At 45.0% G+C, this 14,350-nt stretch overlaps 1 protein-coding gene across 4 annotated transcripts in view; it reads right to left on the bottom strand.

The window, feature by feature from the left end:
* Positions 1-13,829, bottom strand: part of MYH10 (myosin heavy chain 10) — a 105,394-nt gene extending 91,565 nt beyond the window's left edge. For all 4 annotated transcript variants that reach the window (XM_051634661.1, XM_051634664.1, XM_051634662.1 and 1 more), the window contains exons 1-2: positions 13,779-13,829; positions 10,849-11,217 (exon numbers count right to left, since the gene is read on the bottom strand). In XM_051634661.1, the coding sequence (XP_051490621.1) occupies positions 10,849-11,184 (336 nt within the window). In that variant the 5' untranslated portion in view covers positions 11,185-11,217; positions 13,779-13,829. The remainder of the gene's footprint in view (positions 1-10,848; positions 11,218-13,778) is intronic.
* Positions 13,830-14,350: the final 521 nt, after the last annotated feature.

Raw genomic sequence — 14,350 nt, 5'->3', positions numbered from 1 at the left:
AAAATTTGGTTGGTAATAGAATTCCCTGACCAAACTCCTTCACAGGCACCAGTGGTACTGCAAGGGGGAAGGCAGGTAGGACAGTTATTTTAATAGCATGGTACAGCTGACCAAGAAGCACATTGATAAATACTGGATCTACATTCCAAGCCAGCTGTCTTCCTGTTGTGCTCAGCTGAGGTCACCCACATCCATCTCTAATTACTACAGGTGACATGAAGGCATTGAGAATTACCACAAGCCTGATCTCCCTCCTAGTCTTCAAACAAGGATAACTGGAAGAAAGGCAGATGTTCCCCAAGCCCATCTCATGAGCACCAGCTCAAAGTCACTGAACAGCACCTGTGCTGTGTGTCTCCACTACAGCCACAGCTAACTTGTAGCAGTGACTGATGGTTGAACTGAAAAGCTACTGCTGCATGAACTGCTTACAGAGTCACTGTCCTTCAAGGCTCCAGGGAGACCACACTGCAGCCTCAAGTTCCTAAAGGGGCTTCAAAAAATGTGGGGAAGGGCTTTTGAAAAGGGCTTGTAGTGAGAGGACAAGGGGGAATGGTTTTAAGCTAAAAGAGGGGAGATTTAGATTGGATATTAGGAAGAAATTCTTCGCTATGAGGGTGGTGAGACCCTGGCCCAGGTTGCCCAGGGAAGCTGTGGCTGCCCCAGCCCTGGCAGGGTTGAAAGGCAGGTTGGATGGGGCTTGGAGCAACCTGGGCTGGTGGGAGGTGTCCCTGCCCATGCAGGGGCTGGGCCTGGATGATCTTTAAGGTCCCTTCCAACTCTAACCTTTCTATGATTCTATTATTAGTACTTCTACTTCTCTGCAAATTAATTTAAAACTTTTATCAGTTGTTTTGGCCTTTTTATGATCACAAAGGAAAGTTCTTTTTTCCCCATTACCACTGCCTTTTTCCAGACATGAATAAACTGATATGTTAAGTAAAAAAAGAAATAAAAATCTTCAATGCTAGGATAACAGCTATTTGAAAAGTATCCATTCCTCCTCCCTCAAGTTGCTTTGGCATCTTTTTTTTTTTTAATTTCCCCAACACAGACATGGAATATCCTGGAAGCCATTCTAGACTATCTCCCCATGCAGTAATTGGATGGATCAGTGAACTGGAATGATCATAATAACAAGCAAAGTCCAGCTAGACGCCAACATAACTCAGCCAATCTAGAGGAAGACCAGTCAATGTCCTGGGCAAAACAGTTAAATTAAGAGGCTTTATATTGAACAGGGACAAATTATAAATTAGGAAGCACAAAATTCTATCATTTCACCAGTGCCAGGGTTCATTTATTTGAAACTAAAGGATAGGCTTTTATCCCTGACCATTCAGTTTGTGTCATGATATAACTATTCACGTGCAACACCTTGTTTGCATGGGTATTTATCACTCAGTTCTCTCTCCTGCCATTTTCTGCAGAATTTAAAAATCACACTTTCTTCACTGTACAGCCTTAATTTATTCAAATGAAGATGGAATTAATTATCCTAAGAGGCTCCCAAATTTCCTCACCATCATCTATGGCAGAAAGCAACATATGAACATATGGGTGTGGGGGAGGTTGTGGCTTGGTAGGCATACAAACACAGAAGGGTTGCTTTTGTTGAGTCAAATTTAATTGGGAGGGAGCTAAATTATATAAAATAGCTGCATAAAACTCTTTGTAACTTCAAGTCTCACAGTACTGTATGTAAGACAGCAGACTGGAGGATGTCAGGTGGGCTTTCTGCACACAAACTGAAGAAATGAGAAGTAGGCTGAGGTTGTTTAAAGCCCTTGAAAGTGCTCTTGGTGACCCACGACAGAAAGAATTAACAGGAAATACCTGCACGCCTGCCTTGGAAATGGACATCCTACTCAACAGACACAACAGCTAACTGGTGAAGATGCCCAGACCTTTCAGACATCCCAAAGGGGCAGAGTGATGGCCTGTGCCTCCTCTCTGTTCTGTAGTACCTGGACTCTGGCCACAGGGTCAGAATATCCAAGTTACAGTTAGGATCAAACACCAAATAGCTACAGTAACTTGCCAGTCTGGATGAAGAACCAGACTTTGTCAATTTTTCAGCAGACAGGGGCAGATATGTATGTTAAGAAGTTAATGTCAATAAGCATCTTTACTTGACCTTGAGATCATGGGACTGGCTGCAATCAAGCTAGTTGCTTGAAACACACATTTCTGCTTTATCAAAGAACAGGATCTAGACATCAACCAACAGCAACAGGCATGTTGGAATGCACACAGACTCTAGGCAAGGCTCCAGAGACAAATAGTAAAGCAGTGCTCTGACAGAGGTTTGTTATACAAAATCTCCTTCAGGACACTAATTGTGGAGTTTGAATGTTTCCAGATGCTTACAAGCCTTTATCCAGTAGTATATCATTTAGTAATTTGGCCTTTGGTAAACTGTCCCAGACTGCAGAGTTCAGGTTCCTGGCACTGGCCTATTTGAAAACTACATTATATTCCTAGCAGTAAGCAACCTGAAAAAGAGGTGTATGTATGTGAACTACTGGCAAATAGTGCATTATTTCCAGGTGAAAGCACATGGGGATTTAGGATCTAAATTCAGAGTGCAGACTCCAGAGCAAAAAAGATTTTCATGGCCTGTGTTCCCTTAAAACCACATCAAACCTTTACTATGTATACACATGTGGTGGTATTAGTGTCAAAAGCCTTGTACAGCTCCTCAGATTAACAGCTCAGCTTCCCAGTTCTTGCATCAAGGAATGTTATGACTGTTAGGTTGGTTCCTCCTGCTGCAACATGAAAAGGCCTCTTTAAAGCCTCACTGCAGACAGTGCATTAGCAAGATGCTGCTCAACTTCTGGCATCTGTAACAATCAGTTTGCATCACCTTAGCACCCAGCCTCAACATTTATCTCCAGTTTTACTGTATTACTACATAAATAATTAAACTGAAGCTAGCATCTAAACATCTCCTGTTACCTATAGTATAAACCAGCAGTTTCTAGTCTAGAAAATAAAATCTGTTAGAAGAACTATCCCATATACTAAGGGAGAGAAGCACATTCTCCAGATCACTAAATTGCATCATCATAGCATCTTCTTTTCCAGTTTCGCTTCCTGAGGTTATGGACACACCTTTCACACTCCAAGGCCTATTAAGTCCCCTGAGCTTGACATGGTTTTCTCCTGTACAGCCTTCTCTCCCTATATGAGGCAGTTATCCAACCCTAAACTTCAGCTTTAAAGAAGGGCAGGCAGCACCTCAGCCGCAAAAGGGAGGAAAGCATGGCTGGGGTGGAACATGTTCTCTGCTTCACACAGCAGTTAATCTCCAGCTACCACCCACCCTTCAGGACAGGGGCCAAAGGGCCACACTGCTGCCTCAGCACCATGGGCAGCCTCTGCACCACCACCAGCCCAAGCCCACGATCCCCAGCCAGGACGCAGTCAAGACTGGAACCCAGAAGTTATCCCAGACATCTCTGTACCAGCCCAAACTGCTAAAAAAACCCAAAAACCAAACAACCGACACACACACAACACTAAGTCCCATTGCCACCCAAGAAGCTGGAGTCAAAGGTTGCCAACAAGGGTAAGGAACCCCCTGCGGGGTACTGGTGGTACTGGGAACCTCAACTTTGCCAGAGGCTGGGGGACAAGAGACACTGACTGGTACCCAGGGCAACTGAAAAGTAAAATCTGTGCATAAGGAGAATAAGAAAGCTGTAAGTCTATGGGTGTGCTCTACACCTAGCACTGAAATGAGGAGGTTCACCAGTACTCAGTTATTACTTACAGCCTTCAGGTTATATGTCAAAGAGAGAAAATGCAACATTAGATCAGCAGTGCAGACTGTCCTCCTGCTCAGTCAGCTCAGAGACAGACAGGCCCAGTGAACAGCATGACTGCTCCAGCCACAGCAACTGCTAAGAGGTAAAACATGATCTTAGGTTGCACCAGGGCCAGAAAAGTATTAATATCCTTTCACAAGGCTCCTGAACAGCTACATGTTGGAGCTTGACAGGCAACTTACAATGGGCTACCAGTGACTGCTGATGCAGGCATAAAGCTTCAAGGGGTGTCTTGCAACACAGTGCACACCACTGAGTACTTGAACTGGAGTCTATAATCCAAATTACTGCACCTTTTTAGGCTAAGGTACCATTTTTTTAATAGAAATAGATTATTTGATAAGGCCACGCACATTTTGACACCTCCACTTGCCTGCGGGTAAGGAGGGTATTGATTCCCTTCCCTTAAATCCCTCAGACATTTCTAACAAAGTAAAACCCTACACAGAACTCTCAGCTTGATCACATTTATGAGTCTTCTAAAAATAAGTGCCAAGTTAAAAAAACAAGTTTTGTGTCAAAGCAACACTTAAAGTTAGAATCCCAGCATTTTGTCTGCCATATCTAAGGTACCAGATCCAGTGACTGGTTTCTGTTAAGGAAAAGAAGAAACAAAGTAAAAAGCACCATTTCTTAGAGATTCTTTTAATACCAATCTTCAGTACTCAGTAACGTGAAAAATTCCCAACTGGACCAGCAAGGAAATTAAAGAAATTAAAAGACAGAAACTTATATAATACATAGATTGTTCTAGGTTAGCCTCTGGCCTCACAAGAGGCAGCAACCTAAGAGAAGCAACAGCTTATAGGCAGCTCTTCAAGTGCAGTTTTATAAGAGCTTCCACCCACAGTAGACTCTGGAACTGGAGACTACAGCATATTTCTCATTCTTTCCCTCTTTTGCCCCAATAAAATGGAAAGTACATTAAAAATGAAAGCAGTACAGGGCTGCAGACCAACTACAGAGGTAGCACTTGTAATTATAAAAAAAACTGCTGAAGTATTTTTAAATGCACAATAGTAAGCATGTTTTCTTCTTTACCAGTAAAAAGAAAACCCAGTAGGCACCTACATGGAGAGCAATACTTAGCAGCAAGGTTCCAGGAGCTCCCAGCCTTACAGAAACAGTTTCCACCCCTTTTGTAAAAGCCTTTGCTAAGAAAAAAAAAAGTGGAGGAGTGGGCAGATAATGCATAGTTCATTAGAGTTTGGAGGACTTTCAAGTTGAATCTAACCTTTTCCTCAAGAGTGCTTCACCATCCTTGCATCCTTCAAGGAACAGCAAAACTAGTCTTCTCTAACCTGACTTCACCTACTGCATGCCAAGTCCTACACCACATTTTCCCACCTGAAACTTTCCAGCTGACCACCTAAATGTGGGCCATGGGCTCCCCAACAGCAGCCAGCTTCAGGGCAACAACCTACAGAGTCACACCAAGGCATGGGGCCATCTGGATACTGACATGAGTTAATAGAAGTCAAGTGTTTGAGAAATTCTATTAATTTTAATCCTTTTGACTGAATGAGGTCAGGAAGCAGTTAAGTAGTAATTGCAGCGATTTATGTGGGTATCTACATATAATCAGCTGTGGGCAGTGGATTTCCTCCAGGAAAGCTGGGACTAGAACAGATGTGGCAACAGCAACATTCTTTAAAATACATTTTTATAAAGCCCATAGGATTTTTAATATCTTAGATTTTTACTGTAGCTTAATTATCCCCTCTGTTTGAGTGAGCAGTTCATCCCTTACTGCACTGGGTACAAGAATGGGAACTTCTGACTGCACAGACAGGTATTTACATTCATTAATAGAGTATGCAGGTAAGTACAAACATTTAAAACATGCTTTAGGAGGGAAATGGAAGGGTCTTTCTTGCCAGTACAAGAAGTACTGACACAAAAGCCCAGCTTTAAATTCCTGGAAAAAGTGTCACCTAGCCCTGACTCAGAAGTATGAGCAGTCATGAGCTTATTCCCATTCCAGCCAGTGTCTGCAATATCAGGAACAAGTTGCTTTCCATTTAAATAGGAATTAAGTCTTTACATTCCTGATCTATGCAATTAGCTGCATTTTGATTAACTGAAGTGCTTTTAATATAACTTCCTTAGTTTTCAGATTTTTAAGTCTATCCAGAATGCTGCCTAACACCACACTGAAACATTATTTAGGGTGAACAGGAACACTCCTGTCCACCTTGCTTTTTGCAGCTCAGGAAGTGGCATGGCATATCTCAAAATGTACATTCAGAATTTAAAAAAATGTAATTATCTTGAACTGAAGTGAAAGGACTCTCAAACTGCACACTAATTAGCCAGTCCCTCTTCCAACTGCAGAGAAGAAAAAAAAAAAAAATGGTAAAAAGCAACTTCAGTACTTTAACAAAAAGTACTGACACAGTTCTTCCCTTCAGATCAAACTGGGGAGTAAACTTTGAGTAGAAGTCTAATTTTGAACATGACTGACAAGCTTTCTGAATAGACACTGAAGGTAACACCTTGCTTGTAGTGAAATGCAGAGGGATGGAGAAAACACCTCTTCCTCTGCAGCTTTCAGACTTTACCTGGAGCTCTCCATCAAAACACCCAGGTATGTTCCTCTCCATATTGTCAAGTTCATCATCTGTCCTCCTAGCACTCTATTTTCAGACTAAATCCTCCTCCTTGTTCATCTCCCCTACCACTCCTATCCCCTCCCACCAAAACCAGAGACCCATTTCAAGGGTCTCCTTTTTCCCAGGACTCCAACTGAAGAAGACAACTATAGCTTGTACAGCTGAAGTCACTTCTTCAGCTGGGCTTCACCCCCCACAACAGCAAACTGACAACACAAACTTCTGAGCCAGGAGCAAAACTGCTCCTGAACCTTTACAGCTGACAGCACAGCAGTTTAAAAATCAAAGATAGTGACTTCCTATGCTCAACTGCCATACTGGACCATGAAGAGTCTGGAAGCTGGTTCATGAGAAATCCTGAACCTCATGAAGCAGAAACAAGGAGAATTACTGGGGCAGTAATCTCACCTATCACAGCTTGTCTGAAGGCATTAAGGCAACAACAAGCGGTCTTGAGAACCTAGTTGCATTCAAGGCTGATGGACTCTTTAACATCCACAATTTCCAGTAAATGTCCCCATTTCATTGTCTGATTCAAAGATTATTTTTACCCCTCCCATGAAATCATATTTTGCTGACATGATTTAAGCAGAAACCAAAACCTAGGTTGGATATCTGGAGTCTTCACAGTGGTATTTTACATGCAGGTCTTGTAAAAATAAAGATGTTTTCTCACTCAGGCTACAGACCTTGGTGACCCAAAACCACTGACAACTAGATTCCTTAAAGCAATGCCCCTGGAAAGATCTCAAACTCAGCTCACCATGGTATAAAGATATTCAAAAAATCACCACAAAGCCAGTCTAAACAAAATCATGTTTGTTCCAGATCTTCAAAGGAGCTCCTAATCCTTTGTGTATTCCTGCTGGGTACCCTTATAATGAACTAACTCCAGCTTCTCATCAACAGGTACCAAGGATATCACTAATTACACACTTCAGCTCATGTTAAAGCTGGACACTCTACAGCAGAGGAGGCAGAAGAGTACATTTTTACATGAAAATGAAGAACTGACAGTTCACAAGCATTTAAGGTAACTAAGACCCATGAGAAACTGCCTCTATAGCAAGATATGAGAGACCAATTTAGAGTACTAGTGACTCAAATGATACACTCCTACCACAAGAAATGCTGATATCCCTAGAAAAGCACAAAATTTGGAAAAATTCAGCTATGAAACACCATAATAAGTGAAAACTCCTACCAAAGGTAGAATTTTAGAAAAATCCTTCACAGAACCAACACTTGTACCTGATGAAACCTCAAACAAGAGCAGAGACACTGAGATTCTGCAGGATCGTGCTTAGCAACTATGGGGTTAAGGAGAAGAGTCCAAGTGCAAGAAGCTATACTGATCACTGTGAGGGTAACAGAGCCCTGGGACAGGCTGCCCAGGGAGGCTCCTTCTCTGGAGGAATTCCAAACCCATCTAGATGTGTTTCTGTGGGATCTGCTCTAGGGGATCCTGCTCTAGCAGGGGGTTGGACTAGATGATCTTTAGAGGTCCCTTCCAACCCTGACCACTCTGTGACAAATTCATCCATTCTCAGGGGTCAATATCTATATATCATATACCGATAGAATTTGCAAAGACAGTACAGCTTCTCTAGGAAAGAACTTTTCCTTAACATATTCTTCAGTTATGCTCTAACTAAACCTGTGACAAGAAATGAAATAGGTGATCTTAAAAGTCAAGCAAGAAATGAAGCTATTTCATCTCCAAAGCAAAACCGGGTGCACTTTGTTTAGAGCCCAGTCATTCTTCCCACCTTCTCCATTTGTGTTCATCTCCCACAATATAATAATAATGCAACTCAGAGGCAAAGATGGCACCATTTGGCAAACATTAGAAATGCTAGAAGCTCCAGAAGCTCCCCACCATCCCTACTTAGATGTTACATGAAACTCTTCTTGATGAAATGAGCAACAGCACCCAGGTCATGCCCACTGGCACTAGATAGCTTTAGTCAGCCCTCCCTCTTCCTCCAGCTGTGTCATCTTTAAGAGGTACATTATATACCAATGACAACTCACTGACTAAATCCCTCAATGTGTTAGTTTCCTTTCTAGGGTTTGAAAGGAAACATGTATCTACTTCATTTGATAGTCTTTCACCTTATACTTCCTAGAAAGGCAACACTGCATGAGGCCCATTGTCAATTAAAGGAAACTGAAACAGATTCACCATCTCAACTACTTGAGACCAACACACCAAAACATAAGAATTTCACTTTGGTTATTAGGAGACTACTCTGTGGAAATCAAAACACACTCTTCTCATGGCCACTGTTACTGACTTCACCAGCCTAGTTAACTTTGTCTTTCCTTTTCACCAAGCAAACATCAACAGGTTACACAGGCAGGTGCTCTACGCTGTGCCAGTCAAGAAGTCTGAGGATCCCTGACACAGATTTCTACCAGACCTGCACTAAAAATCCTACCAGCTCAAGTTCTTAATGAAGTTTCTGTCTATGGCCTATTCATCTTCATCAGCAATCAGCCTCTGCTCTCATAGTAGTGGCAACAACTTTTTTCCCCCTCTCCAAAAAATAAGCTGAGGTTTAATTTCATATAGTATGTCCTTGTTACAGCTGCACTGAATTATTCCTGGTAACAGTAGCATCCCCCAGCAATGTTCCTGTAGCTCAAGCCTCCAGTTAAGGCCAACAAATCCATTAGCTTCTTGATTCCAACTAACTTCTTCCAGCTTGGGGGCAGGGGAGGTCATTAGTAATAGACTGCTGCAGTAATTCCCCTGTGAGACAGGAGTATCTCTGCACCAAGGGACCAGGTTTTAGAGGCTGCTTCAAGTTTATGAAAACAGCACCTTTTTGGGGTGGGGGGAGAAAAACAAAAAAAAGCTAAGTTACCTACAGGATACGACTTAAACTCCATGTATACAATAAGCCAGCCTATCACAAAGGTGAGTTCTTTAATTTCTCAAAGTACTGTATCATCTGTGTGCATAGAGGAGTGACAGGTTCCCAAGGCCATCCTCCAGAAGGATCTGCAGCTCCATTTACTGTATGGAGTCCTTGGACTAGAGCTTGCTTTGACATTTAAGGCCTTCAGCTTTTAACCTTCATAATGAAATACAGTTATAATAATTGTAATGAATCTCATAACAACTCGCATTATGATTGATACATATGCTGAAAACTGTTGACCTATCAACTTGTTTACTTTTAATTTTCAATCCAGCCCTTACTAATTATCCAATTAGTTTACTTATAAGCTTGCAGGAAGCATTCCAGAAGTGTTTTTCTCTGAGCTCTGCTGTAAGGGCCTTGGTGGAAGGCCTTGGAAGGGTAAAAATCAAAAACCCACCCAGGAAACTGACAAAGAAGCACAAACATTAAGAATATTTTGAAGAGGCATATAATTTTTAATAAGGCCAAGTATTACCAAGTGCCAAGCAAAAAAAGGAATCCCATTAATACCTAGATGAAGGGAAAAATAAGCCAACCAACTAGCGGAACTAAATGAAATGGATTGAAGCTTTAAAACAAGTATTTTTTAAAAATGAGCCAAGCATTTAAGCAGATGTTCCAGTTTCTTTTAGGAGAGAGTCTACTTGTGCTCTTAATGATACTCTGACTCAACAAGTCACTATGCAATCAGTTTGCCAAGAGACAAGGAGCTACTCTTAACTGTAAGGCACAGACACTCATTTAACACTGTTCAAGGAAGGAAGAGAGTCAAAAGCAGCATCAATGGCTTTGTGATTTGTAACTCTATAGAAAGAGGGTGGTAAGCCAGATGTTCCAATGAGTGCTTCAAAACCACTGAAAAAGAAAGCTTTATCTTATTGGTTTATTTTAAGCACTTGAACACATTCTTTCCTGGCCCACAAAGTTGATATTAGATTCCAAAAAGACATTTTGCATTCCTAGCACTCTCCAACTTCAGCTTTTAAATAATAGCATAGACTCTTATTATCATTTTTAACGTGCAGCAAGTTAAAACAAGACATATGCTTATTCATATGAGCAATTAAAACAACAGTAATTCAGCAAAGTTAAGTTTTGTAATCTCTCCTCAGTTCAAACAAGCCATTTGATACTATTCACTCTATCAGTTAAGCATGTCTGAGGCAAGTGCTCTAATGAGTGGCATGAGCTAAGCACCCAGAGTTGCCATTTAGCATTCTATTTTTGAAAGATACTTGCAGGATTATTTCCACAGGAGAATTTTTTTTATTATTTGTTTTATGACAACAGGGTTCTTTATCTCCACACAGCGCAGAAAAAGACCCTGGACTAATCTAAATGTCTACTCAAAGGGTTTGGCTGTTGAAATCAGAGCCAACTCCTGCTTCCTGCATTTCAGATAAGTAAAGGAATGGGAATCAGATAAGTTCAGCTGAATGAGCACCCGTAATTAATCTAATAATTAGTACTTACATAGATGAGCCCAGAGTAATAACGATCCTTTAAATTATGCAATACAGAGGCTTCATTTAAACAGGTTAACTCTGCCATGTCTTCCACTTTAGAGAACTTGGGGGGATTCATCTTCTGAATATCATCTTTATTGACTAGTGCTTTCTTGCCATTCTCTGCCAGTTCAACCAACACTTCGTCCCCTTTTTCCTCCTTGATGCTGGCTGCCTCAAAGCCATGGCGCTCCGAAGGAATCCACACCAACTTTTTAGCAGTCCAATCAGCCTGGGTGGCAGGGTTGTAGATTACAGCCCTGTCCACAAAGAGGTATCTCTCTGGATCTTCTCTCTGTGCCATTGTAGGAAGTGAAGGTGTCCACTGTCAGTTACCCTGCAAATCAGAAAGGAAAAGAGCACAGCACGTGTTATGTACCAGATTTGTACCAATGGAATGAATGGAACTATGGCACATCAATTAAATAATCTAGCACTAATAGCTCTGTCTCCTCTCTTGATGAAGAAGCACTGTGAATTTCTACCACAGTCTAAAGAAGCTGCTCAACAGAGGAGCCCTATTCACACAGTGGCCCTCTGAATAAACCAGCTGCCACGCAAAAGTGTGAATTATCTGTCAGGTATAATCCCAGACCCAGTACAGAGAACTCAGTATAAACTGGTTCTAATTGTGCACCAATGAGGGAGAGACATTGCAATAAATGTGAGAGCTACAAGCAGGAAAAAACACACATCTGTCTTCTGTGCTTAAATAAGGAAGATCAAATGTAACAAAAGCTTGCCACTAAACTCAACTTCAATTGGACAGTAAAAAAAATAACAGTTAAGATATAAAAATACAAAAAATCTTCACTGGACAGCTGACTGCAGTAACCAGAAGGCAGCAAGAATGTTTTAAAATGTTTTCAACTACAGACAAGATCTTGAGACATTTGGGGTTTCTGCAAGCCATTAAGCTAGCTAAACCTTGCTCTTATTCTTCCCGAAAACATAAGACTTTGTGTTTCTACAGCCTGCTTCTGTTCTCAGTTGTGAGTGCTGACATTACCATATCCCAAAAAAATGTCTCCAGATCTCAGGTTTACCTTGAGGCAGCAAGGACTGATGTTAAGATTTTCCAACAGCTTCATGGGTAATTTGAAGGGGAAAGAAAAACTGCTGACAAGAGCTTCTGCACACTCATTTTACCGACTTGCCTCTTACCCAAAAGAGGCCACTGCATCTTTAGTTAATCCTACCATCACATCCAGGATTCCTGGAGCTAGCAGTTTCATCTGCCCAAGGAGCAACAAGGTCAAGCCTGACACCTAGTACTCCTGTCATTAAATACCTTGGATTTTCACACATTAGATCTTTTCTGCTGAAGAATGTTACAGCAGCCAATGCAACCTCTTCCAGCAGGTAACCTGCAGGTTAGCTTCAAAAGCCAGGAAGGTTTCGCAAACTGCATTTGTCATCTTTCATCCTATGCTGTGCACCCTGATGGAGTAAATTCTGCAACACACCCATCCTCAGAAGAGCATGTAATTACACACAATAGTTGTGCCTCCATCTATGGCATGGACGTTTGTTACATTGTCCAACTTTAATGTAGAGCAGGCATGAAGTCACTGAACCCTTCAGAGCTCTGAGGAACAGACCCTTTAAAAGGAACAGAGTAATTCACATCAAGAGGTGATGACTCAACCTTTCAAGTATTCCAGAAGAGCCTCTGAGAGAAAAATTCAGTGAAGAAAAAGAGAATCACTGAAGGGACACCTTAAGTGATAGCTGGACTCCTCAGCCAGAAAATTTAAGATATTACTCAAGGAATGCCACGTTTGACTTTTAAAAGCCCACAAATTGCACATCTGAGCCTCCAAGCCCAATTCAGCAAGCTGTTTCTCTCCACTGTGCCAGGCTGCAGCTTGAAGTCCCAACAAAGACCTGAGACACCACTGCCACCCCCGTGTGCAAATGCACCTTGATGTCAAGCCCCCAGAAGCTCCCTGGCCAGGTATGACAGGCAGCCAAACACATTCGTGAGAAGCTCGGCCTCAGTTTTCCACACCGAGATCAAGATGTTGGAAATCTAGAGGTCAGATAAAATTAACGTGAAAAAATTAATTGGTGTTGTTCCCCGGTGGAATTAAAAGACTGAAATGAAAGAATGGGCTGACTCTCCTCCAGCTCCTGAGGAATACACCCAACACCAGGGGATCACAGGCAGTTTCAGGGCCATTTTTCCACATCCTCAGGGCCCACCACAAAAGCCCCTCTGCAGATGCACAGCAAGTTGCAGCTCACCCTACCCGGGGCTCCTCTGCTAACAATGGCATTCAAATGAAATACACAAATGAGCACATTTATCATGCAGGAATCCAGCCCTCCCAAAAAGCCGAGTAGTGCAGGCGGGGGGGGGGGGGGGGTGTGAAAAAGAGACACAAAAACCCCTGCACAGGTTCTGCTCCTCGAAACAAAAGCGGGGCGGGGGGAGCCCCGGCGGAGATGGGGAGGGGCATCCCCCGCTGCAGCCCGGGCGTTTTCAAGGACAGCGACAGCCCGGGGAGCCGCGCCGCTGCCGGGGGGTGATGCTCGGCCCTCCCGCTGCCGGGCCCCGCAGGCCCCGCCGCCGCCCCCCCCCCTCCCCCGGACAAAGGAGGCAGCCGGGGCCGCCCGGCCCGGCCTGGGCCCCGCGCCCCCCGCCCCGGCTGCGGGAAACGGGAGAAAATGGCCACCTTCCCCTCAGCGACCCCGAGGGGGGGCGGGGAGGGGGGGAGGGCGGTGGGATGCGGGGGCGCGGGCGGGCCGGGCGGCGCGGCCCACACAAGGGGGTCTTTGTGTGCCGGGCCCGCCGCCGCCCCCGCCCCACCCCCAACCCCAACCGCGGGCGGGCCCCGCCGGGGCAGCCCCCCCGGGGAGCCCCCCGAACCCCCGGCCCGGCCCAGCCCGCCTCACCGGTGCCGCGCCCGCCGTGCCCGGAGCTCGCGCCGCCCGCCCGGCTCCTCCGCGCCCGCCCCGCCCCCCGCGCGCCGCGCGCCTTTAGCGCCGCACCGGGCCCGCCGCCCGCCGCGCGCCCCGCCCCCGCCGCCGCCGCCTGCCGCCCTCCCATTGGCCGCCGGGCACGTCCGTCAGCCGCCCCGCGCCCGCCCATTGGTCCGCGGCGCGGCCGCTCTCCGGCCACGGCCATAGCAACCTCCACACGCTACCCTCCCAACCCCGCCTCCCCGCCCCGCCCCGCCCCCTCGGCCCTCATTGGCGGGCTCCTCCCACCCGTCGGCCTAGAGCTCTCTTCTGATTGGGCGCCCGACACGCCTGTCACGGGCGGGCTCCGCCCCGCGCTGCAGCACGCCCGGCGGGGGGCGCGGCGCGTGCCCGGCGCCGCAGCGAGGGGCGCGCGCGGTGCTGCAGCGCGGGGCGGGCGCGCGCTTCCCCCGCACCCCCCCCCCCCCCCCCCCCCCCCCCCCGCCCCCCGCGGCCTCGTGCGGGGGTTTTGGGTCGGTTCGGGGTTTTCCGGGCCCCGCCGCGGC

This window comes from Apus apus, chromosome 17, assembly GCF_020740795.1.
Source record: "Apus apus isolate bApuApu2 chromosome 17, bApuApu2.pri.cur, whole genome shotgun sequence".
NCBI lineage: Eukaryota > Metazoa > Chordata > Aves > Apodiformes > Apodidae > Apus > Apus apus.
The sequence above is the reverse complement of the archived record's forward strand: the minus strand, read 5'-3'. Positions and strand labels throughout refer to the sequence as shown.